Source organism: Alternaria arbusti (genome assembly GCF_024043155.1).
Source record: "Alternaria arbusti strain BMP 1465 chromosome Unknown scaffold_18, whole genome shotgun sequence".
Lineage (NCBI taxonomy): Eukaryota > Fungi > Ascomycota > Dothideomycetes > Pleosporales > Pleosporaceae > Alternaria > Alternaria arbusti.
The window spans coordinates 180467-202606 of NW_026249958.1; the positions used below are offsets into that span (position 1 = coordinate 180467).

Below are 22140 nucleotides of genomic sequence, written 5' to 3' on the forward strand. Positions count from 1 at the left end.
TCGCGACGGCGACGACGACGGCCTCTACAGCTCTCAATGCGTCACAATCGTCCTGCTGGTGTAGGCGCATCGTTTGTGTTCACATCTTCGGCAGCCCACAGCGCGCGGTTCTGCCTCTCAGCCTCAACCTTTCCGAGGTCCACTGGCGGATGACGGGCTTTCCTTCGCGCCATGAGCAGTCCACACCGCGACGACCACAGCTGTAACATGGAGGAACACACAAGCTGAGGTTCTCCATTTAGACAGTGCGACCTTTTACGGCGTTGTTCCTCAACGTATGCGCCAGCGCACGCCGGCTCCATCCAACCTCGCCCAGCCTCGCGGCCGATCACGTCGAGTGTTATCCGTTGCTTGAAGTAGCCCGGTACCGTCACAAGTACCGGTTGATCAGCATCCTATACCCTCGGCTGGTCATTCTGTACAATCGCATGCGATATATGCGTAGGAAGAAGTTCATGATCTCGGCTTTCATCACGCATGATGAACGATCGACATTACATCTCTGGCAGGAGGCACAGCAAACCACGTGTTTGGTATGCTGAACAAGACGCACATGCAAAGGCAGCCTCTTGCATTGGCATCAAACCATGGCTCGGTACGAAGAAGAAGCCGTTGAGTACTGTGTGTTATCCGGCTAAATGTTACTCGCCTGGCGGCGGCGCCCTGGCCTGCAGCTTACCGGTTCACTGCAGTTGTCTGCCACACGCATCACTACCTAGTCGCTCTAAAATTCATTCTCGCTCGACGCCTCTTCTCGTCTCGCTCTGCAGTGCCTTCCGCGGTGCGTCGAATACGATCGCCAGTGGTTCTGGGAGTATATGCCCAGATCTACTTTGATTGTGAGGCTGAAGCACTAATGTATCTCGGTTCCACCATCGACGGGTTGATATTGCGGTCGCAGGATCTACAGCCTGCAACCTGGGACCGACACACTGGCAGCTTCTAAGAATAGTCGTATTACCTGGAGACCATTCGACTGTTCCCTATACGAGCTCGGTATATTGCCTGCGTCTGGACTTGCCGGTCCTTTCGGCCGCCGTGTAATATCCCGCGTGTTCACTGTTATTGACAAAAGCATGAAAGCTGTTGAGAAGTAAGAGCGTACTGCGATCTACACAAAACAGCAGTATGCCGAAGCTGATGACCTTTGATACTGTGTAATTGATATGTGTTTCACAGAAGTATCCGCAAGAATAAGTATCAGTCTCAGCCCCTGCGTAGCCTAACTACTACACGAGAAAATTCCAGCTCTGCGTTCAGCTGCACGTGCAATATACTTCACGTATTACGGCAGCATTCCAAACCAATCTTCGCCTCCCGTGTTCGCGTACCCGGTAGCCAGGCACGTCTTTCTCACCACCTTGCTCAGTCTTAACCAATCATTTAGCCTCCGATCTTACCTCGTGGCTGTCAGCTCCTTCCCTTCTGGATTCTCGGCCTTTTAGATGGTCTTTCGACTTTACACCCGGATATAATACGATGAAGACGGGGTCAGAAGCTTTTGATCAGCGAGGTGAATGCCATATGGTATGACAGTATATGCAGGGTAAACAGCGGCCGTATCCATCTGCACCCTAATACCGGCGTTCTGGATGGTCAGTGGCAATTATGTCTCAATCTAAAGTATCACTGAAGCGAGATGTACATCTTAGGGTTACTCAGAGGAAGTCTATAAGAGTCTGAATCCACGCACGATCGTTTCACCCATATCAAGTCGTCCACTTTGTCACTCCATAGTTGTGCATCATCATCATCATCATCATCATCATCATCAAGCAAGATGAAAGGCTTCTCTTACTTCAGCTATGCTCTCCTGGCATGCATGCCCCTCACGGAAGCTCACCCAGGGATGGGCGATACCATGGCAGAGATGCGCCATCTCGCTGCCCGTGAAAAGCGACAAGCATCGAAAGAGCTCATCGGCGACCTGAAGACACTCGCAGACTCCAAGCTCACTGCCATCGGCAAAGACATCAAAGCGATCATCCTCGACCAGAAGTCTGCGGAGTCTGCTACCATTGATAGCTCCATCCCTGCTGGCAACATCGGTAGTGCCGCCTGCAAAGCCGACATGTGCTGTCATTGGAAGTGGCTCGCGTACGAGATGACGGCCAAGTTCAATGGTACTTCCGGTCGCTGCAGCAAGTTTGCTCGTCAAGCTGTTCGTCTGGGCTTCCATGACGCAGGCGTATGGTCTAAGAGCAGCAGCTATGGCGGTGCAGACGGCAGTATTCTCCTCAGCGACGAGATGTCGCGAACAGATAACAACGGTCTTTCTGCAATTGCCGACCAAACGAAGAAGTGGTACACCAAATACAACCAGTACGGAATGAGCATGGCGGACATCATCCAGTTTGGTGCCAACGTTGCCACTGTTGTATGTCCACTCGGACCCAGGGTCAGAACGTTCATTGGGCGTAAGGACAATAGCAAAGCTGGGCCTACCGGGCTTCTCCCTGGAGAAAAGGACACCGCGGATAAGCTCATCAAGCTCTTTCAAGACAAAACTATCGATGCACACGATCTAGTCGCGTTGGTCGGAGCGCACACTACATCGCAGCAACACTTCGTCGACACTAGCCGCGACGGCGACCCACAAGACTCGACTCCCGGTGTTTGGGACATGGCCTTCTACCCACAGACGACAAACCCCAATACACCTGTTCGTATCATCAAGTTTCAAAGCGACATCAACTTGAGCAAGGACTCGAGGACGAGCGCTTCTTGGGCGCAGTTTAGCGTTCGAGGTACTGCTCAGCCTCAATGGAATGCGGTATGACTCGCCAAACACCCGAGAAAAGGACTTAGCTAACATGTTTATGCAGGACTACGCTAAAGCCTACACACGTTTGTCTCTTCTTGGCGTCAACAACATCAACGATCTCAAAGAATGCACTAAAGTTCTGCCGGCAGAGCGCCCTACGTTTGTCAGTGAAGACCAGGTTTTGCTGGATAGATGGCTTGCGGGCGAATTCGATCAGCTCAACAATTTAGTGGACGACGCTATCCAGCTAACTGGCGTGATCTCGTCAAAGGACAAGAAGGCTTGAGTATATTTGAGTGCTCAAATCCTTCATCGGCGACTTCTACGGTCGATATAGTGTAGCAAATGCATGCCCTTACTTCTTTCATGTCTGTTCCTCATGCTTATCCTTAGTTCCTGATTCGTCACAATTTTCACGTTCACTGATGAAGTCTTGGTGAGCTTAAATGAGCCGCGCAGTCACCGCGTAAAGCTCGCCTATCAAAAGCTAGCCGGCACACGCACACACTCATAGGCCTTACTTTCCAAGGTTACTATCGAGTCTACATCATCTCCATTCTCGACACCGATACCCACATCAAGCTCATACGATGACATCCCTCCAATCCCTCAAGGACGCTCTCTTCCCCGACGGCCTCCCACCCTTCCTCGTCTGCAAGGTCTTCGCGGACCTCATCAACACACACAACATGGACCTCGAACCGAAGAACATCTGCCACGCAGATCTCAGCGCCAGCAACATCCTCCTATCACCTACAATGGAGCATGAGTTGCCTCAAGTACAGATCGTGCATCTCGAGGATGTCGCCGTCTGGGACGAGCAAGCCGTTGTCAAGCAGATCATGAATCTGCTTCAGTATCTCACAAACGGCGAATCACGCATCCCAGACGAGTTCCGCACCACCAAGAAAGGAGAGAAGCTCAAGGATAGCAAGGGAAGAAGTTTGAGGGATGGAGACAGATTGTACTCGTTCGTTGCGGGTTACGACCCACAGGGACAACTGTCGTGGAAAGACCTCAAGAGGAGGTGGAGGAATCTGGCGGATTGCTCGGCGAAGGAGCTATACGACAAGGGGAGATCGGCGGATGTCAGGGAGGCGCTTTGGAATGGAAAGGGTGCGGATGAGGAGTAGATGGGGGTGGTGGAGGACGGTGACATAGACGTCATTGTTGACGGAAGTCTGTAGATTAGTGGCGGCTGCAGAAGACATTGGTATGCATGGATAGCAATGGAAGCATGAAACCCGAGCGCGGTATACTTCAAGCTTGCCACAGACGTTATGAAGTTGCTCAATCATGTCGGCTGATGTGCTGCGAGGTCATTACCGCTGCCCATTTGTGTGATGGAGAAGTCTACAATGTGTTTGCTGAAGTCCAGATGACCAGTGCGGAATGTCCGTTTGCTTCCCACTAACCTATATGTAATCCGTACTCCCTCTTTTCAAGCGTCAGTATCTACGTTACAGAATGTCTGCTTCATCTTCCTACCAAACCATGATTCCTTACAGTGCCGACATCAAATACAAAACCCTCAAATTTTTGGGTGGAGGTATGGACGGCATTGCAGTTCTTGCAGTTCCCAAATCTGGTGAACAAAAGCTGGACTCGTGTATAGCCCTGAAGCTTTTGATTGACGACAAGACTACTTCCGTCTCCAAAGAACTGCTCATACAGCTGAAAGGTATGCAGAGCAAAGAAGACCACCTTATAGCCGCAGTGTATGACTACCAGCCCATCGAACATCCTGAATGGCACTGTATGGCATACATACCAGGTTGCAGTATCGAACAACTACTAAGGAGGGATGACTTTCAGGACGGAATGTCACCTACTGTTATACTCCACGTTCTTTCAGAGCTTATCCGCGTCCAAGAGCATCTGCGAGCGAACAAGCTAACCCACACCGATCTTGGTGCGGGTGGTAATGTCATGCTTAGCAACAACGGCAACGATGCATGGCCTTGTGTAACACTAGTCGACTTCAGCGGGATTTTGTCCTACAGCAAGCCCAAGGAAGCAAAGAATGTCTTCCAATTGGTCTCGAGCATGACAATGGACCAAGAAGCCGTTCCGGAGTGTTGGAAATTATCCACCTTTCAGGCCCACGATGTGACGACTGCAGACGAGGTGTACAAGGAATGTAATCGCCTGCAGTATTCATGGGACGAAGAGCTATTACAAGGGCTGTGGGAGTTCTGTCGCGAGAAAACCAAAGGTTTGAAGCAGCGCTTGAGAGATGATGTGGCACTTCAGAAACTGAGCAAGGTACTCGACACCGCAGGGACTACTGAGCAAGACGTGGAGAGACTGGTAAAGACACCTGAATACACAACGGAAGTGCAGCGATTCGATGCGACTTCAAAGTAGACAAGGAAAGAATCGACTGGCTCCGGCTAACTCTGAGAAACTTTAGTGTTGATACCACAGACACCCTTCATGTCAGCCATGTCCAAGTAGGTAGTAGAATGATCAAGCTGGCATCTTTATAATCGCGAACGATTCCGCAGGTATCGGGTTTCATACGTACGTAGCGGATAAGAGCTCTTGAAGCTTTCCAGTATCGAGTCCAAGTCTGTGATCAGCGTCGTCGCCGTCCAGACTTTGTGTCATGTATTTGCATCCGCCTGACTTCGCAGCTATTCTGTGAGGCCTGTCTCTACCCCGGTATGCTGTTTCTCAGATTACTCGCACATACATCAGGGGCGCTATGAGCGGGCGGAGTTGTGAGCATGAGCGTTGAGTAATCGATATGAATATATTGTGACTGGACGGGTAATGCGAGGTTTCGGTGAGAAGCCATCGTTGCCTCGACGATCGTCTTTCACGGGCACCTCCGTTCTTCGCCGCGAGTACTCGATCCGCTTGCAAGATGCGGCCGATGTCGACTTGTCGAGGAACTTCGAGTACCACAAAGATCCGGAGGCGCAGCGGCTATTGTTGTGATTCGTTCCGCTCCGGTCGCGAGATCCAAGGTTGCCGTCAGCTGTAGCAGCAGCTCCTAGCCTCTATGCTACGGGGATGCGCATAGACGGAGAAGGCGCCACTCTGTATTGGGAGATGTAAGACGTGTCTGGCGAGATCCTGTTGAGTATGCATGCCTGTCGTAGGCGCTCGTGAAGTCCCGTCACCGCTGCTAGGGATGTCGTCGGCCCCGGGCTTTCTTTAGCCCTGCGGAGGTTTCCCAATCTGCATCTGGCAAACAGGCCGTCTCTGCGCTGATGACGTGGATCCAATACAGCTGAGGAGGGTCGTATGGGTAAGACGCAGCTTTGGGGGTGCCTCATGCAGCTCTGTGAGGGCGGTGGTGGTGTTGCTGGGCTGCTCGGGGAAGGCACCTCCAGCGCACGGACCGAATGAAGTTGGTTGCTTCAATTCTCGGCCCCTTCCTCAAGCCCACAGACTACCCCAACCCAATCACCCCAACACATCGAGGCTATAGTCTCGGACTGGCTTCTGGTGATGACACATTCCTCCTCTTACGGCAGAGCAGCTCCGCTCGCTCCTAACGTGCCGCCGTAGCATAGGACACGACCGAGAGCTTGACCGAAGCCGCCGAATCCACGCCATGGACCGCCCCGTCCACGATCGCGAGAGAGACCAACAAGATACCGAAGAGGCCCTCGAGCTCGTCGAGCTTCCCTCGGATGGCCTTGCGCTGTCGACGTGCGTTGTCAGGCGACGATGGCGCGGCTCCTTGATCCTCCGCCGGCGAGCATCCTGCGGCTCCTACCCCGCCTCACTCGCGGCCTCCTACACGACGATTAGCATACCTTTCTGAAGTTAGAACGCATACCGGGCGCTGGAAACTTTGGGCACAGTGCATCGGACTGAGAGAATTCGGCAAACAATCGATTGCCGCTCGCTACATCCACCACGCAGCCGGGCTTCCCACGAAGCATTGTGAGCCGCCGGGCTCGCACACCCGTCACCTTGTCTCCGCCTCGATACCGCAACGTCCACCTACCTCCGGGTCAGCACAGAGTCAATCATGTCTCTCAATGGTCTCTTACCTTCCTCCCCATCTCGTATCGCCACCGCTTCAACCTCCATCTTATATCTTACAATCTCTCTTCGCCTCCCACCCAGTTCGGCTACCTAAGTTGCGTCAGCTTCTCCTCATACAATATGGACACAGAGTACATACGCATATATGAACCAGGATGGAAAGAGGTTAGTGGCGTGCGTCCCGGCCTGTGTGGTTGAGTTGACAGACGGCGGCAGCTGGCCGACGCACATGGTGGTGCGTACTGCTCTCCGGTCCATCTCCGAGAAGATGCTTGACAAGGGAGTACGGAGGCAGGTTCAAACTCCCGCAAGCCATGTGTTCGGCAGTCCGACCAGCGGCATGTCTTGCTCCGAAATCTGTTTGGAACAGACAACGGTGTCCTATGCAACGTCATTGCTGACATGCAATCCTCAGACACCATCATTTTGCTACAGGCTCACGGCTTCGAGGCCGACGTCTCCTTCTCTGTGCCTCTTCGATATCCACCGCTTGCGGTCGAATTGAAAGCCGGGAGATAGGTGATAGATCGTTCGATTTCGTGCCTCTCCTACCTCGTCCGTCTCTTCGTTGCCCACACCCTCCACTTCCACTGCAGGCGACACGTAGCCGTTCTAGAGCTGTCAAGCATCGTCGCACAATGCAAAAGTCAAGCTTCTGCGCGCTTCAGTCTAGGAGATACGGGCCTATGCATCTCTTTGGAAGTGCTGAGTGGTGTGAGTGACATCGAGAAGTTCAAGGGAGGAGAGGGTTCTGCCCATAGTAGGTCGATGTGTTTGAACTGAGCTCCACGACAACGGTATCCTCGATCCATCATGGCTCGCTCTCCACACCCGATTTCACTCCTCTTCAGCCCAGGAGTCTGAGAGACATTGTCACTATCGCGTTGTAGAAATGCGGACAAGGACGCATTCCACGACTAGAAACCTCAACGAAGTACGAGCCGTACCCCAGGCGAACGTGGACTTTAGCTGCTCGGACTAATAATCGGCGCTTCCGGAGACTCAGTCGACGACTATGATCCAAGTCAATCGAGGTCCAACCTGCTCTCTGGGAAGGCGTAGCACAGACGCGTACCGGCTTTGAGATTGGGTTCACGCAGCCTTGCGAGTAATGATCGACAGCGAGTCAGGCGTAGCTGCCCCAGGTTTGATGGTGTCGCCCTAATATCCCCGTTGGCATCTTGGAGGCCACTCGCATCGCCATGTACGGCGATTCTGCCGCAGAGGCATTAGGAGCTCGTGAGTATTGCGTTCAGTGCACAGAGTGTAGAGCGTGTCGCCGTCGCCAACGAGGTAGCAGACATGGTAACGCGGCCTGGCTGTGAACGAGATTTCTGCAAGTCTCGAGTGATGATACGACAGCGAATATGCCGAACTACTCTTGTGATGAGTTGGTCGTGCTAAGGGCTCGTTGACTTCTAGTCGAACAATACGTGCCAGGTACCATAGGATGGTGCCCTAACCGACGATAGCGATGACCGGTGCCAGATCACCCAAGATGCCCATGGCGCGGTAGCCTGTACCTGAGGAGGCTTTGAGAAGTCGCACGTCAGCGACGTCATACTCTGTCTTGAGATAACAAAGACATCTCTGCATACTGCCCGACGATGCCACGGCATCTGGTCATCGCATCGAGCTGGGGGCTGCAAGTATTGCTGCTCTGCTCCTTTTCGTGTTCGTCAGCAGCGCTGGCCGCGCCGGATGAAGACGGCCGGCCCCGCCATGGTAGCTTCCGACATTGCCACATGCGCGTCAAACCTCTTTCCATCTCTTTCTCAAGGATCCTCATCTTCTTCAACATCCAGCGTCATTGGTCACATCTTCCTATCTCTTTTTTCTGTTCCTGTCTAGTCTTCGGTATGCCTCAGGCTCTTTGCGGCGACTCAGGCTTGCTTGTCAGATCTCTTGCCAGATGGTCCATTCATCGTCATTTCATCTCGCGTCTCGCAGGCTATCAGGCAAGCAACCGCTGTTTCTTTCTCCGACATAAAAGACCCGGACTGCGGTTCGAGAAGAGCAGGGAGTTGGTAGCGGTTTGGTCGCAGAGCGCGAGGAGCGTTTCGAGAAAATTCCATCCCGGATGAAGACTGCGACACATTTGACCAGTCGCCGACACTGTGCCGCCTTAGCCCCGTCTTCGCAGCCGGTTGCGTTGCTGCAAGGAGCCTAGAGCAGGACTAATCCCATGGCCGCCATTACGGCACCGCATTCAAGCTTGGCCAGGTGTGTCTCGTACCCAGTCTGGTCGCCGTCTTATTGTCTTGCCCCCGTCTGACACGGCAATGAGATGAGGCGTCTTCAGTGCTTCCTTCCAAGGCTGCCTATCGTGTCCATCCGCCATTGCCACTGAAGACCGGCCAGCTGAACCTTACGGAGGATGATCTGCTATGCGTCCACCCGCCAAATCGCACCAAAAGCTTTCCCATTCGCAACGTGGGTTCCGCACGACGCTCTTGACTGCTGCCGAGTCTGTCATGTTTTGTTGTACCCTTGCATATCCGTACGCCAGAGACGTGTCTGGAATCCTCCTTGTACGTGAGAGGCGGCTGAGGCAAGCGATCGACGTTCGTTCGTATGCGAAGGGCGGCGCGTCCAAAGTTGTATGCCTGCGAAGGAGACAACGTTATAATGCGGTCGTCAGCGGAGGAAGCCCCTAGCTACCTGTCAGTGTGTATTCAAGATAACGGCGCTGCGTGAGGCGGGCACAGAACTTCATACCATGTTGAGACCAGCTTGAGCAAACATGCAGGCTGCCTTGAGCATGGTGTTCCTTATCCCGACGCATCCGGACCGATCGCCTGTTCTCCTGTCGCAAGGGTACTTGTGGCTCCGTCTTTCTCTGCGGGGAGCTCAGCTGCGGACGCAGGTCGGCGTTCGCGACGCAACGGCTTCCAATGCGAACAGTCTCAGTCATCGGCGGCCTGCTGTTACTAAGGCAAGAGGGATCTCTTTGCCTGCTGTCGCTCCAGTCGCTATGTCGCAGAAACTGTAGTCTGTTGCCTCCTTTGTCCTTTCTGGGAGCCAGCGGCTTTACGCTGCGCACTGCGACAACAGACAAGATCGAGACCTCCTGGGGTGCCACGCTACTTCGCAAGGATAAGGAGCTTGTGAGCTGTCCGACTTTGCCAGTCGCGACGGCCGCAGCATTCTCCAGAGGCGCCGCCTCCGCCGCTACCGTCGCCTGCCGGTGTGTGCGTATGTATAGCCACTTGCCGACAGGGCGACAGCCGTCAAGACCGCCTATCGGAGAGCGATGTGCGTCGAGTCGTTCCTCGTGTTCGTGGTGTTGGTGCGAGTGTGTTCGGTGTTGAGGGTGCGGTGCCGCGGAGGTGATGCAGACGTGAACCAGCCGCAGCGGCAGGCCAGCGATGGCCTGGATTGGCAGACTGAGTTGATGCGGCCCATCTCTGTCGCTGCCTCTAAAGAAAGAAGATGTCAGTTGTCTAGCAGCACAATGGGTCTGTTGAGATCTACCCCGCCGCCGACCAGGAGGCGTCAAAGCCGCGACTGAACGGTTCTCTCTCGATCCGCCACCTCCGCAGGAGGCAACAAGTAACACACCCAGGAGGAGATGAACTTACAGTGCTGCGATGAAAGGTGGTTCATGTATCGGTGCTTCCCTTGCGCGAGCGCTGGAGCGCAGACGGGAAAGTTGCTTCGCACCGCATGCCCTTCGTCGGCAGAGCGCCCTCAGGTGCAGTTTCCGCTATCCTGGATTCTCCAAGACTCATCACGACGTCGTCGCAAGCCATTCGGATGCTCATTTCGTCGTTTCGGGGTGATGTGGTTTGCGTCGTGGTGTTGGTTGCGGGGGTGGTGGCGGAATTGTCGATGAAGTTGCGGACATAGAGCTGAGGCCCCAACGCCCTCGCCTCAAGTTGCGAACATCAAATCGACCGACTGCGCACAGCGCCTATGTCTGCCCTCGCTAGGCACAGAGACGCTCGGCATTGCAGCACAGCTGGAATCATACCAAAGTCTACATCGGGGGACGTCTCAGTGCGCTTGCTAAAGGCTATCCCTTGTCTCAGACCGGATGATGACCGCAACGCATCAATAATCGTGGCTGGCCAAGTCGACATCCGTAACACGTTGACAAGGCTGCACTCAGCCTGCAAGTAAAGATTGCACCGACCGCATGTGCCGCTAAGTCTAGAAGGCTGCGGTCACCGGAGCAAGTCAAGCTTGAGACATGCACGTGTGATCATGATATGCTGTTGAATCTCCTTACATCCCAGCACAGAGTTCTGATGTCATTATCTGGCAGTACCAGTCTCGTTGGCTGCGTATTAACCCCTGAGTCGGGATTCATTCATGGAGGATGGACGCATGTCTGCAACCATGTTATACATTCTGCATCAGGATGAGCATTGCTCAGAAACGGTATTTAATATCGGCTCTGTGATCCTGTTGTTGAACAGACTAGAAGCTGGTGGATGGCACTACAAAGTCCAGAGATCGCAGTCGATCAGATGCCATCTGCACGAAGTCAAAGGAAGTCACGAAAAGGACACAATCATAAGGGCTAATAAGTCTCTTGCTCGTACATACCGCACATTCGACTGGAAGTATGTACAAGCCTCGCCGAAGCCATAAAGTGCGTTGTCTTATACTCGGTCATGGGTTGGAAGACGTCTAGCCAACACCCGTAACATTACCTTCTTGTCGGATGCTGGAGAACGAGAGTCGAGCGATCGACTCGCAGTTGACCCTGCTGGGTGAAGGAGCGCGATGTCCTGCGCCCGCCCAATCGCCCGCCCACCAACAGTGAAGCCACAAATCCAAAATCTACAAGGCACACGAACCAACTAAGGTCCGTTGGATATATAAATAAAGTAAATCGTCGTTATTCCACTGACTAGTGGTCACAGGAAAGGATGTAGGTGCCGCGGGCACCGAACCTTTTGTTGTTTCCGCATCCATATCTCGTTTTTTTGCTCCCGCGTTCGACTCTTCTTGGAGACAAACAATGAGTTAAAGGGCTCGCTTTTTGCCCGCCCTTCACCTCGGCTCCGCGGTTTCTGTTGTGCGCAGACGAATGTTTTCACCGCGTGTCACTGGCTTTGCGGACGTTGCGGTTCACTTCCTTTTTGTTCCGTGAAGAGCCCGTGAACGGGACTCCACGAATTCGGGTCAGCTTCTTATGTTGGACATGTCTCTCGCGACTTTGTTGGCTATATATTCGCAAATATTCGTCGTTATTCCACTAACTCGTGGCCTAGGAGAGATGTAGGTGCCCCCAATTGGGGGCACCGAACTCTTTGCTCCCGCGTTCGAATCAGCGCATGCTCGACATTAAGTCGGGTTTCTTTTTTTTTGCTCGTGGGGGCTAATTGAGCGCGACTGGCTGCATTGATACATACGTGCCGTGCCGCCTAGTACTGAAGCTTAAAAGCACATGAGCGATTTGGCGTGATCTAGATCTAGTATCAGAGATTCTCGGCAGAGACATAGTAAACATGCGGCACGGATAGTCTTGCAGAACGGCAGCGAGAAGACTCTTAAGGTTGTTGGCACCACCAATGGCACAGAAGACGTGCCGCATGCAGTAGACAAAACGTGATACAGTCGAGCAGCTATATTCGATGACGGTCATGGCAAGTATCGCAATGGCGGCAGCTGGCAAAAATGAAACAGCGGCATGCTGTGTACATCACGAGAAGGCAGGCCGTTCGAAGGACTTGAAGACTTGAGACGGCTGGAGTTGGTCAAGGACTTAATGTCCGCTTTCAGCCGCGATACTCCACGAGAGTCTCATTTTCTAGATACATACGCCTGTATCGCGCGACAAGTTCTGCCGGTAATGGACTGCGCAATCCGTACATGATGTCTGGAAGTTAAGATTCCACGAGATCATGGTGGGGCGAAATTGACCGATGTGGTGTTAGTACCACGCTAAGACTACTTCACCAAACCTCATCGCGGCGGAGAGAAGGTCGACGACTGCGATTAAAAGACATTTCGATTGAGACTATTGCATGGAAAGATGCTGGTTTCAAGAATCTGGCATCATTTTTCATGCCCCGACATGTTTTGGCCGAGCCTTTTCACTGGCTGCGGCTGCTAGTTCACTTCTACGGAATAAGTTGCGAGCCCGGATTTAACTGCGTCTTCCTTCGCTGTCCTTGCCTTCGACCACGTCAACACAATCTAAGAAGTCGTCCTCACACTTCCATGAACGAGGAACTCGATCTCTCAAGGCTCGCAGGAACCTCCTGTGGCCTGCGCCCATGCATCGATCAGCCACCGCCTGATACCTGTTAATATCTCCAGAGCTTCCTTCTTCTGTGTCTGGAGGCGGGATATGGTCGAGGAAATATAGCTCTCCAGCAACTTTGAGAAGATCTAACCGAGCTTGAGTGGCCATTAGCTCCAATGTGGCTTCAAAGTTTGTAGGCGACATGTCGAAGAGCTCTGCGCGCCCCCCGACTTCCTCGACGACCTTGTGTATTGCATTGTCCAGTGTTCGAATATATGCCTCCGTTTCTAGAGCGCGAACCGGTGCACGTCCAACGTCCTCCTCCTCGTCCGATTGACATTCGTAGTAATGGTAGCCGAGGCTCGTGAAGGATAGTGTCTTGGATTCCGGGCTAAGGGTATGATAGACACCTGCATCCCTGAGCCCTTGGTCACGACCGTACTGAGCCGCTGTGGGGTCAAGGTACGTTCCGGTACCGTTCAAACGGGCGGGCTTCTCTGGGCGACAGAGGTTGTGTTCGTCGGTCGGTGTGATCCTGAACATGGAGTGCCAAGCGGCGACGGGTAGTGTGAGCATAGCCGTTTCCGAGTATTCCTCCTGCCAGTAGGTGACCTCTACCTCTTGGTCGGGCTCGACGTGATCGATATGGGCTTCGTGTACTTCTATCGAGGGGGTAAGACCTGAAGATGTTAGCCTTAGTTTGGGTCTCGCTGGATGTAATGGCGGACACAAACCTTCGGTGAAGAAAGCCACTGTCGGGGCAAAGGCCTTCAGAACAAGGACACACTTGTTGTGTGACAGATACGCATGCCTTGCCTTGAGGGAAATGGATTGGTTCTCCAGTACTGATACCTTGCCTGGATGGCCTTCGATATTGCGCACTCCTATCCAGAGTGAACTTCCGCTCTCGTCGGCAACCTCAGACATGACCGACAAGCGGTTTGTCGTGTCGCTGAATTCGAGAAACAGGCGGTTGACGATGCGGTCGACGCGATACAGATCCCGCTCCGCCCTCTCCTGGACGTGAGTGCGGACGCTGCGGTATCCGCCATCTTCGAAGCAGACAGGAACCCCTGGATGGTCTGCCATTGTGGCTTGCGGTTTGGAGTAGGTTTCGAGCGTGCGAGAGCGCATAGATTGACGGCGGCCGGAATGTGTTATGGGTGTCACGGAGGTGAGAGATATCGCGCGATCTGAGAAGGGAATAGCGGGGTTTGTGTCCAAAATGTCGTTCAGAGGAGACGGTGCACGAGCGGAGCGAAAAGAAGGGTCCAACTGTCTCACTTTATCACTCCTGTCACTGTCACCGCCGACGACTTGTCCGCACAGAACCAATCCCTGAACAACGTCGACGATGTCCTCTTCCAGCGCACCTTCAACAGCCGGACTCACGATCAAAGAGAGTCTCGAACTCTTCCTCATCGCATTCAACGCCGCCGTGGCCGCATTTCGCCCATTCTCTGTCACTTCCTTTGGCGCCAGCAATCTTGGCGACGACCATATACTGGTGACACGCGATCGCCAAAGCCACGACCAAGTGCCCGTAGGGACCTCAGAAGCGCTCAAGATCTCTTACAAGAAGCTGAACCTGTGCGACACCTTTTGCACGATCTTCTACGAGGCGGTCGAAACGCGACTACATTGTAAACTCCCTGATCGTAGCTTCCTCGCCGGGCCCCAGTAATTAACATTATCCCTACAGCATACGACGCCGACGTCGAGTATGCTGTAATCGAGAATCCAATGCCGACCCAAGTCCTCCACATCCGCAACGAAAAGACCTCGATGCCCCATTCGGTCCTTCTCATCCGCAAGCAAGACGAATCCGAGATCATCTTCGATGGCACAGCAGAGCAATTGGGGTGGCCAGTAACAAACGCGATTATAAACGGCGACAAGTTTTGGCATGATTACACCCATGATGGGCAATACAAACTCGACTTGTACCACAGAGATATGAGTCTGGAAGACCACAAAGAGCTTTGCCAGGGATATTGGCACAAAATCGGGATCAGCTTGCGCCAGATGCTGCAGAGCTTCGACTGGGCGATGCTGGAGGGCATGGCGACTAGCGATCGAGAAGACTATGTACGTGGGAAAGCGACGGAAAGGGCCCGGGTTGTTGCTCAAGCTTGTTGGGGATAGAGAAGATACATAGTCCTTGGCTAGCTGTCCTATCAGTTGCTTGCCGGCTTGTACGTAGGCAATCTGTACTCTGCAGAGGACAATACATGCCGGGTTTCATGCTGCGGAAGCTCATCGTCAGCCTCAGAAGCTGTTTCATCTAGATGATATCAGTGTACTGCGTGAATAGTATACGAGAACCGCTGTTTTGGGCGTACATATGTTCAATCATCGGGTAAGCCAAGGCTGGAAATTCAGCCAGAAAGACATCTCAACATTGCGTAGCTGGAATCACGCAAAATAATTTGGAGGATACTTGGATTAGATGAGCTTGTAGAATCCATGAATGGTGATTGTAAACACGGGGCAATGAGTTGCGGTGTAATGATTAAATTGGTCTTTGCCCGCGCGCAAAGAAGCTACCTAAGAAAGTTGATGCCGCGTCACCTCGAGTCCCGACGCTCGCTCCAAAGACTCCATGACCTTCGCATGACCGGTACCCATGCAGGATTTAGCCAGGGCTTTCCAGTGTGTGTTCCTGTCGAGATTGCCCGGGATGTACTTGTTGTCGAGGTAGCTCGCCAGGACGTCGAGATCCGTCTTGACGGAGCTCAGGATATCATGCTCCAGAGCACCCCACTTGTCATCATTGCCGCTCCTGATGACGTCTTTCCATGCGCAGCCAGTCATCTTCTGATATACCCGATTGTTGACCGTTCGCACGATCGCTTCGGTTCGGAATTCTATGCGCAGGGTGCGGGAACGTGACGAACTGGCTTCGTTCTCGTGAACGCTGTTGAGGTGTTGGGAGTAATTGTATCCCAAGGAGAAGAACTCTATCGGCACTCTCACTTCCTCGTCCGGGTATGCAGGGTATCCCCTGACGGGGTATACGCCCGCGGGTCGTAGGTACTGGGGCGCTGACGGGTCGATGTAGACGCCCTCTCCGTGGTCGTTGGGGAGGTGATTTTGAACACCGTGTGTTTTTGGGCGATCCGCCTTCTCCTGCCCGTGGAGCTTTCGACGCAGACTACGGGCCTGATCTCGTAGACCCCGTGTATCTCCACCTCTTCGACATTGATTGGAAGGCGTAGTTCTGCGTCATAGTTTGTTAGCGGTGAGAATCTCTTGTAAACAATCGAAATACCACTCACCCTCGACTAGCCAAGCCAAAAGACCCGTTAGGAGCTTGCACGCAAAGACGCAGTAGTTGTGCGACTTGAATGCTTTGAAGCTCTCATCTGTCACGGACCTTCGCTCTCGAGCGAGAATTCCGGGACTGATATCCCATTTGGGGCGGAAGCGCAGATGTAGCTGACCGCCCACTTCCCTCGCGCTCAGAAGCTTGTGCTGATCGACCGCTTCTGTGGTCATGGAGAATATGTTGACCATGAGCGCTGTTGTACGAGCGAAGCTCGGGTCTGGCTGTCGCGCTTGCTGGATGTTCATGTTGGCCTGGATTTGCTTGTCGTGTGCGGGTACGACGGGGAAGGTATTGATGAAAAGGCTTTTGGAGATGAAGTGCTCGGGACAGAGAGTAATTCTGAAGACGGGGTGAGGGCGGGGTGGGCGGCGCTCGTCAGTGGTGAAGCAGAGATATCGAGCCTGGTGTTTTGGTCTCGCGCTAGCCCCCCGACGCTCCTCCGCCGGACTGACAAACGCACCAATGACTATCTCTGCGCTCGCATCACTGCATCCTGATCCAATATTGATAGCACATGAATAGAGACTTTACGTTAGGAGTCACTTCAGGGGCGCCGTAAGCGTTCATCTGAATAGTCGAACGTGCAGGCTTTGAGGAGGTCAAAAGCTCTATCAAAGAGCATCGCCAGCTCAGCTGTTACATGATGGTGCAGTCCAGGAGCGCAGATACAGCGCTGTCTACATTCATATCTTTACGTTGCTCCGTGCCTGCCTTCATGTATGCGCAGAAGGAGACAGTGCTGACAGCCAACACTCTCCTCGGCTCGCAGTACTGATACGATGCTCTCATACTGCTCAAACAAGTCTCATTGCGAAGGGAATCATTATGCGAGCCCAAAAAGGAAGGCAGGCCAGGGCAGGAGTTGCAAGATGTCCCCTGGGCTACGTTGCGTCACAAAGCTAGCAATGCTGGAGCAGATAGTCTGCATTCTAGGAATGGAAATGAAGCAAAAGTCGACGCTGAAAAGACACAACGCGCTCGTCGCGATCAGATCTGGTTAATGCCGATTACTATCGCCAGCGAACAGCTGGGAGCTCTTTGTCGGCGCTTTACAGCAGCAGGACGGATGAATGTAGAGGAGATGCTGCAGGCCACAGATACCCTTGTAAGATTAGAGTAGAGGGCATCTCGTAAGCGTTCTGACTGAGCAGACGCGGAGTGATGCGCAGCAAAGGCAGTGAAGTGCAACTTCGGGAGATGGTGTCACCGAGCAAAAACGTTGGTACAAGACTCAGACAAACACCACGAGACTGCTTGAAAGCCACAGTAGAACGTTCAGGTGCTCGTTTGGGTGTTATACGAGCAGATTGAGCCAATGTTGCGATGGGGAACGCGTCATTCTCCGCACTGTCACCTAGCCAATCTCCGCACCCCCGCCGCACTTTGTCAGGGAAAAGACAGAACCAAAAAGAACAGTTCGCCTCAATCAGTTTGCTACTCTAGAGAATCGAATCAGCAAAAAAACCTGTATTCATAACTTTATAGTGCCTGGACACTGTCGTGTGGAAGACCTGGATATGTTAGCGGAAGTCTTGAAGGTAAACAGAAGAAGCAACTATCTACCTGCACCATCCTAATGATGGTGGGCCTAACTACGGTACAAAGTACACATCCTTGCCCCGGATGGTGAAATGTAGATCCATTAGATGTATTATATGGTCAAGTGGTATCTGCGGGTATAGTGGGGCAGAAGATTTCATGGCCAGTCTCGCGGGGGTGAAGGACTGGCCAGAGCGGGCACAAACATTGAGCTCGTGCCCCTTCTGAGTCCCTCACTCGCTTGGTAAGCCCCGTCACTTGTTTTGATGAGGCTGCGATGGTCGTGCCACCGGCTACTGGTGTTTGACGCGTCACTGAGGATGGCTTCCAGCTTGTCAGCGCTTTTTGACCTGACGATGGCTTTGACTTCATCAATGAGCCTTTCCCGCGCTTAAGCATGCTCTGAGCAATCTCCGCGTCTACATTATATGCTCCAGTTGCCTTAATATGGTCTAGTCAGCTCCACGAGTTTATGCGCCAGCCTTGATGTTCACATCACGTCACTCCATGAGGCCGGGTTTCATCTGCAATCTCTGTCCTTGCGGCATGTTGAAATCACAAACACGATTTATATCCGTGCCAATTTTCCGGCAGATCTGAGCCAGTGGTCTCACGGCATCTAGAAAAATGCTCAGTCTGCCAGCCTGTCGCGCAGCTTGATGCTGGTGACGTTGTGTAACATTCACGTCGTCAATCATCATGTCGAGCATGGAGGAGACATCATGATATGTACAGTGCTGTATTGATCTGCTGAGCGATTGTATGATGCCACTTCTACTACCGGAGACAGCGCGCAGGCTGATCTCCTTGCGCTGGTCTAACTGCCCCTTGCCCTACGCGCCGGCTTCCTTCCTACTTGGCTTCCTTCGAAGTGTCGCTCTGGCTATCGTTCCATATCCTTCGCATCGATGAGGGTGTTATGGGAAGTCGCGATCGGAAGGTAGGCGTGGCTCTCGGCCAAAGATGACCGAGTTAGTAGTGATCATGTAGAGAATGTAGCGATCTTTCGGCCAAAGATGATCGAGTTAGTAGTGATCATGTAGAGAATGTAGCGATCTTTCTTCGTGTTTCTCCACACGAGGCCGAGGCGTGAGTAGAGAACAAATGACTGAGCGACGACGAAGACGAGCCATGAGAGATTGATGAAGACGATGGCCGAGTAAGAGGTATAGCAGTCATGTTGTCCGCGCGGTGGACCTTGAGTCAAAAGGGATGAGGAGCCTGCATTTTGTCAATTCATTGTTTCCAGACCAAGACAACTCGCGTACCAACATAGCCTCCCTGGGCCTTCATACCGGAGTCTTCTTCTGGCGGGAGGCATGCATGTATGAGCCAGGCTTGCCATAGCCCTTGTAGTCTGCCACGACGTTGGAGTGCCACCTGCCCCTCATGGCCTCACGAAGATCTTCGAACGCCTGAGCCCATCCAAGTATTCCAGACCTCTGCTGGTACAGTCTCATGCTGCGCACTATCGTATCGTCCATTTCCTTCTCGGTGACCTTGGCGCCAGCAACGGCCAGGAGCGTCTCCACAGTGCGTGTCTTCTGGAAGACTAGGGCAAGAAGGAGCAGCGGGCTGTCGTCCTCGAACAGATGTGGCGCGTTGGTGAGCATCCATCGGTGCAAGTAGAAGTACCTGAACGAGATCTCCGTGGCGGGCCCCGTCAGGAGCATGTCCGCGTCGGCGCTCGCGTCAGCCTTGTTGGCTTCATTGAAGGGATAGTCGTGCATGCAGGCGGCCACGCTCGAGACGTAGGTTCCGCTGCCCTTCTTCGTGTGGGGAGCTGCTCTGATGCGAACGCGACAGAGCGGATGTTTGCCCTTTGGCTTGATTCGACATGCATCCTCGATGGCTGTAGGAGCGGTGGGCCATTCTTTATCCGCCGCCAATGTCTTCGTCTTCGTGTAGTAATTCTCTGGCAGAGAACTAGATTCGCGCGTTAGCTGGCTCATTGATAATTTGAGCTTCTGGTGAACTCACTTGAGCTTCGCCATTGGGTCTCCGCCGTAGTGGTTGGCGCAGTCAGTCAGTATTGTCTCCAAGACCTGCTTCTGAGTAACGATGGCCGCCATGTTGTTTGTGGAGAAAGGACTTGACTGAACTTTCAAAAGATGGCGGGTCAGTCCGAAAGTCTGGTCAAAGTTGTAAGTAGACAGGCTGCTCTGGGACTATGCGCGTCCCCGTTTACGCGCTAGTTGTGGCACTCAGACGCCCACACCGAGAGCAGATGTGAAGGCAACTCTCACTACCCTCTCCATCTTCTGCTATCAATCCGATACTTTCCCCCCACAATCATGGCCACTGAGTCTCCTCAAGCCGGCGTGCGCGTCGCAGCTACCCTTCCAGCCCTTTCTCTTCGCCAGATCCTTCTCGTACATCTTATCATATTTCAAGAGGCGCTATTTGGCTGCCATGTCTTCGGGATCAGGATATCATGGCTAAACCGAACGTCACAACCCGGTGTTCCGGAAGCGCTCTTCGACTACGATCGATCGGAATTTGGGAGCCCGGATCCAACACGACTGAGCCCAGGGAGTGAATATCGCGCAGTGGTCTTCAAGCACTATTGCGAGACATTTTGCATCATGATGAAGCCTTTCGTAATCCGGTACCTCTGTGGTAAGGAACAAGGCCCGTTAAATAGTATGCGCGCTCGAACAGTGACTGACAGCGAGCAGAGCTTCTCGGCACTGGCTACACGGTTACTTGGATCAACTTCATAGCCAAACCGCATTTTCGCATACTCGCAGATTGGGCAGAGATGAACCAATTGATATATCACTCCTGTCTATTGGTATCCAATGGTAACGGTGAGAACCACGTCTTGGATGGCACTGCCGATCAATATGGACGAAACTGGAAGACACATTGGTTCATGACAGGGAAAGAGCTTATTGCAAACTTTCTGGATCCCAAGTACTCAAACCCGAGGGAAATTTGGACAACGAACGAACAGGGGGAGGTCGCCAAGTGCGAGAGGCTTGAGGGCAAAGATTGCAGCCATGGATACTGGGCGGTCGGATACTGGGTAGTCGCGCGCAGGCGTATGGAGCAGATATTCCGGGAGCTGAACTGGACATCTCTCCGTGGGCTGTCGGACGACGATGTGGAGGAACGTATCCGTTCCCTGAGCAAGGCCAAGTTCGAGGGGGCATTTGCGGAAGCGCAGTCGAAATAGACGAGCCTTCCTTACGCGGCCCTTGATAGGCTAATGACTTGGACACAGTAGATAATACAGTAAAGTTCTCATGCATCTTGGTAATCGTGAATCGTCAGTGAAGGTGCTCCAGAACTGACAGGGATGCACTGACGTACCTTTAGCGCTAAAATCCAAAGACAAATTGTGGCTGCCCCTCCGTACCCTCACAGCCTCCAGGACACCAAAACACTCGAGCAGAAGCCGTCCTCCTGCTCACATCTCCATCATGACACCGGTCAATCCCACCACCACCGCACCACCTCTGTCCCTGGAAGAGGTCCTGCACGTTTACCTACGTTGTTTCGACGCCGCCGCTGACGCCGCCCCACGAGCCTCAGCCGCATACGCACGGGCGTACAGAGCCAACTCCGTGCCATTCAAAGTGTGGCAAGTCTGGTCGACCGAAGACCTGAAGACCGACCCGCCCAAAAAGCTTGAACGCTTCTCCTTCCTGCCGCCGGGGCTCAACGAAGCACTCGCGCGGCAAAACATGTGTGATTGGTTCTGCATGGTCCTCGAGGAGGAGGTGGATAAGAAGGTCGGGGAATTGTTCCGTGGGCGCGCAGAATGGCTGAGATGTTGGCCGAGGGTCAACTTCATGACGTCTTGGCGCAGTCTGAGGCATAAGCCCGTCGCGGTGCTAGTGCACTCGGTCCTGCGAGTCACGACAGAAGACGGCCAGAGGGTGGTCATGGACGGTACCCTGAGGCAATTTCGTTGGGCGCAGTCGACTTGGCTCCAAACATGGACACAGTGGTGCGCCAAACGCCTAGACACCACCAAGGGGGACAATGGCTGGCATTTCGTTTCGAGCGAAGCGAAGCAGAAGGTATGTGAGTACTCTGTGGATGTAGCAGAGGGTTACTGGGCTACTATCTTCTGGAGGCTGAGGGAGTTGTTCCAAGAGCTGGACTGGATGGAGTTGAGGAGACGAGAGAAGGATGAGCGTATCGAGTACGTCGACGAGTTGGCCCGAGCAAAGTTTGCAGACCTTCTCGTAAAGGCATTCGATGTCTGATCAAAGCAAGGACTGAGATGAGGACCGAGAGGAATAGATAGACATTCAACTTCGAAAACGATGAGAAATCATTGAAAGAATACGCATA

At 53.2% G+C, this 22140-nt stretch overlaps 9 protein-coding genes across 9 annotated transcripts; 6 read left to right on the top strand and 3 right to left on the bottom strand.

Annotated features, from left to right (window-relative positions):
• Positions 1-1849: 1849 nt before the first annotated feature.
• On the top strand, positions 1850-3050 carry J4E86_009679 (uncharacterized protein; the record flags this gene model as incomplete). Its single annotated transcript, XM_051450181.1, has 2 exons — positions 1850-2773; positions 2826-3050. The coding sequence occupies 2 exons, from the start codon at positions 1850-1852 to the stop codon at positions 3048-3050; spliced, it is 1149 nt and encodes a 382-aa protein (XP_051298569.1).
• A 304-nt stretch (positions 3051-3354) lies between these two features.
• J4E86_009680 (uncharacterized protein) lies at positions 3355-3897 on the top strand (the record flags this gene model as incomplete). The annotated part of the gene is made up of 1 exon (XM_051450182.1): positions 3355-3897. One exon carries the CDS (start codon positions 3355-3357, stop codon positions 3895-3897), a length of 543 nt encoding a protein of 180 aa, XP_051298570.1.
• Positions 3898-4258: 361 nt separating this feature from the next.
• J4E86_009681 (uncharacterized protein) lies at positions 4259-5131 on the top strand (the record flags this gene model as incomplete). Its single annotated transcript, XM_051450183.1, has 1 exon — positions 4259-5131. One exon carries the CDS (start codon positions 4259-4261, stop codon positions 5129-5131), a length of 873 nt encoding a protein of 290 aa, XP_051298571.1.
• A 7738-nt stretch (positions 5132-12869) lies between these two features.
• J4E86_009682 (uncharacterized protein) lies at positions 12870-14057 on the bottom strand (the record flags this gene model as incomplete). Its single annotated transcript, XM_051450184.1, has 2 exons — positions 12870-13648; positions 13703-14057. 2 exons carry the CDS (start codon positions 14055-14057, stop codon positions 12870-12872), a joined length of 1134 nt encoding a protein of 377 aa, XP_051298572.1.
• Positions 14058-14322: 265 nt separating this feature from the next.
• J4E86_009683 (uncharacterized protein) lies at positions 14323-15113 on the top strand (the record flags this gene model as incomplete). The annotated part of the gene is made up of 2 exons (XM_051450185.1): positions 14323-14611; positions 14671-15113. 2 exons carry the CDS (start codon positions 14323-14325, stop codon positions 15111-15113), a joined length of 732 nt encoding a protein of 243 aa, XP_051298573.1.
• Positions 15114-15515: 402 nt separating this feature from the next.
• Positions 15516-16541, bottom strand: J4E86_009684 (uncharacterized protein; the record flags this gene model as incomplete). Its single annotated transcript, XM_051450186.1, has 2 exons — positions 15516-16159; positions 16247-16541. The coding sequence occupies 2 exons, from the start codon at positions 16539-16541 to the stop codon at positions 15516-15518; spliced, it is 939 nt and encodes a 312-aa protein (XP_051298574.1).
• A 2583-nt stretch (positions 16542-19124) lies between these two features.
• Positions 19125-19907, bottom strand: J4E86_009685 (uncharacterized protein; the record flags this gene model as incomplete). Its single annotated transcript, XM_051450187.1, has 2 exons — positions 19125-19761; positions 19816-19907. The coding sequence occupies 2 exons, from the start codon at positions 19905-19907 to the stop codon at positions 19125-19127; spliced, it is 729 nt and encodes a 242-aa protein (XP_051298575.1).
• Positions 19908-20129: 222 nt separating this feature from the next.
• On the top strand, positions 20130-21013 carry J4E86_009686 (uncharacterized protein; the record flags this gene model as incomplete). The annotated part of the gene is made up of 2 exons (XM_051450188.1): positions 20130-20454; positions 20514-21013. The coding sequence occupies 2 exons, from the start codon at positions 20130-20132 to the stop codon at positions 21011-21013; spliced, it is 825 nt and encodes a 274-aa protein (XP_051298576.1).
• Positions 21014-21260: 247 nt separating this feature from the next.
• J4E86_009687 (uncharacterized protein) lies at positions 21261-22052 on the top strand (the record flags this gene model as incomplete). The annotated part of the gene is made up of 1 exon (XM_051450189.1): positions 21261-22052. One exon carries the CDS (start codon positions 21261-21263, stop codon positions 22050-22052), a length of 792 nt encoding a protein of 263 aa, XP_051298577.1.
• Positions 22053-22140: the final 88 nt, after the last annotated feature.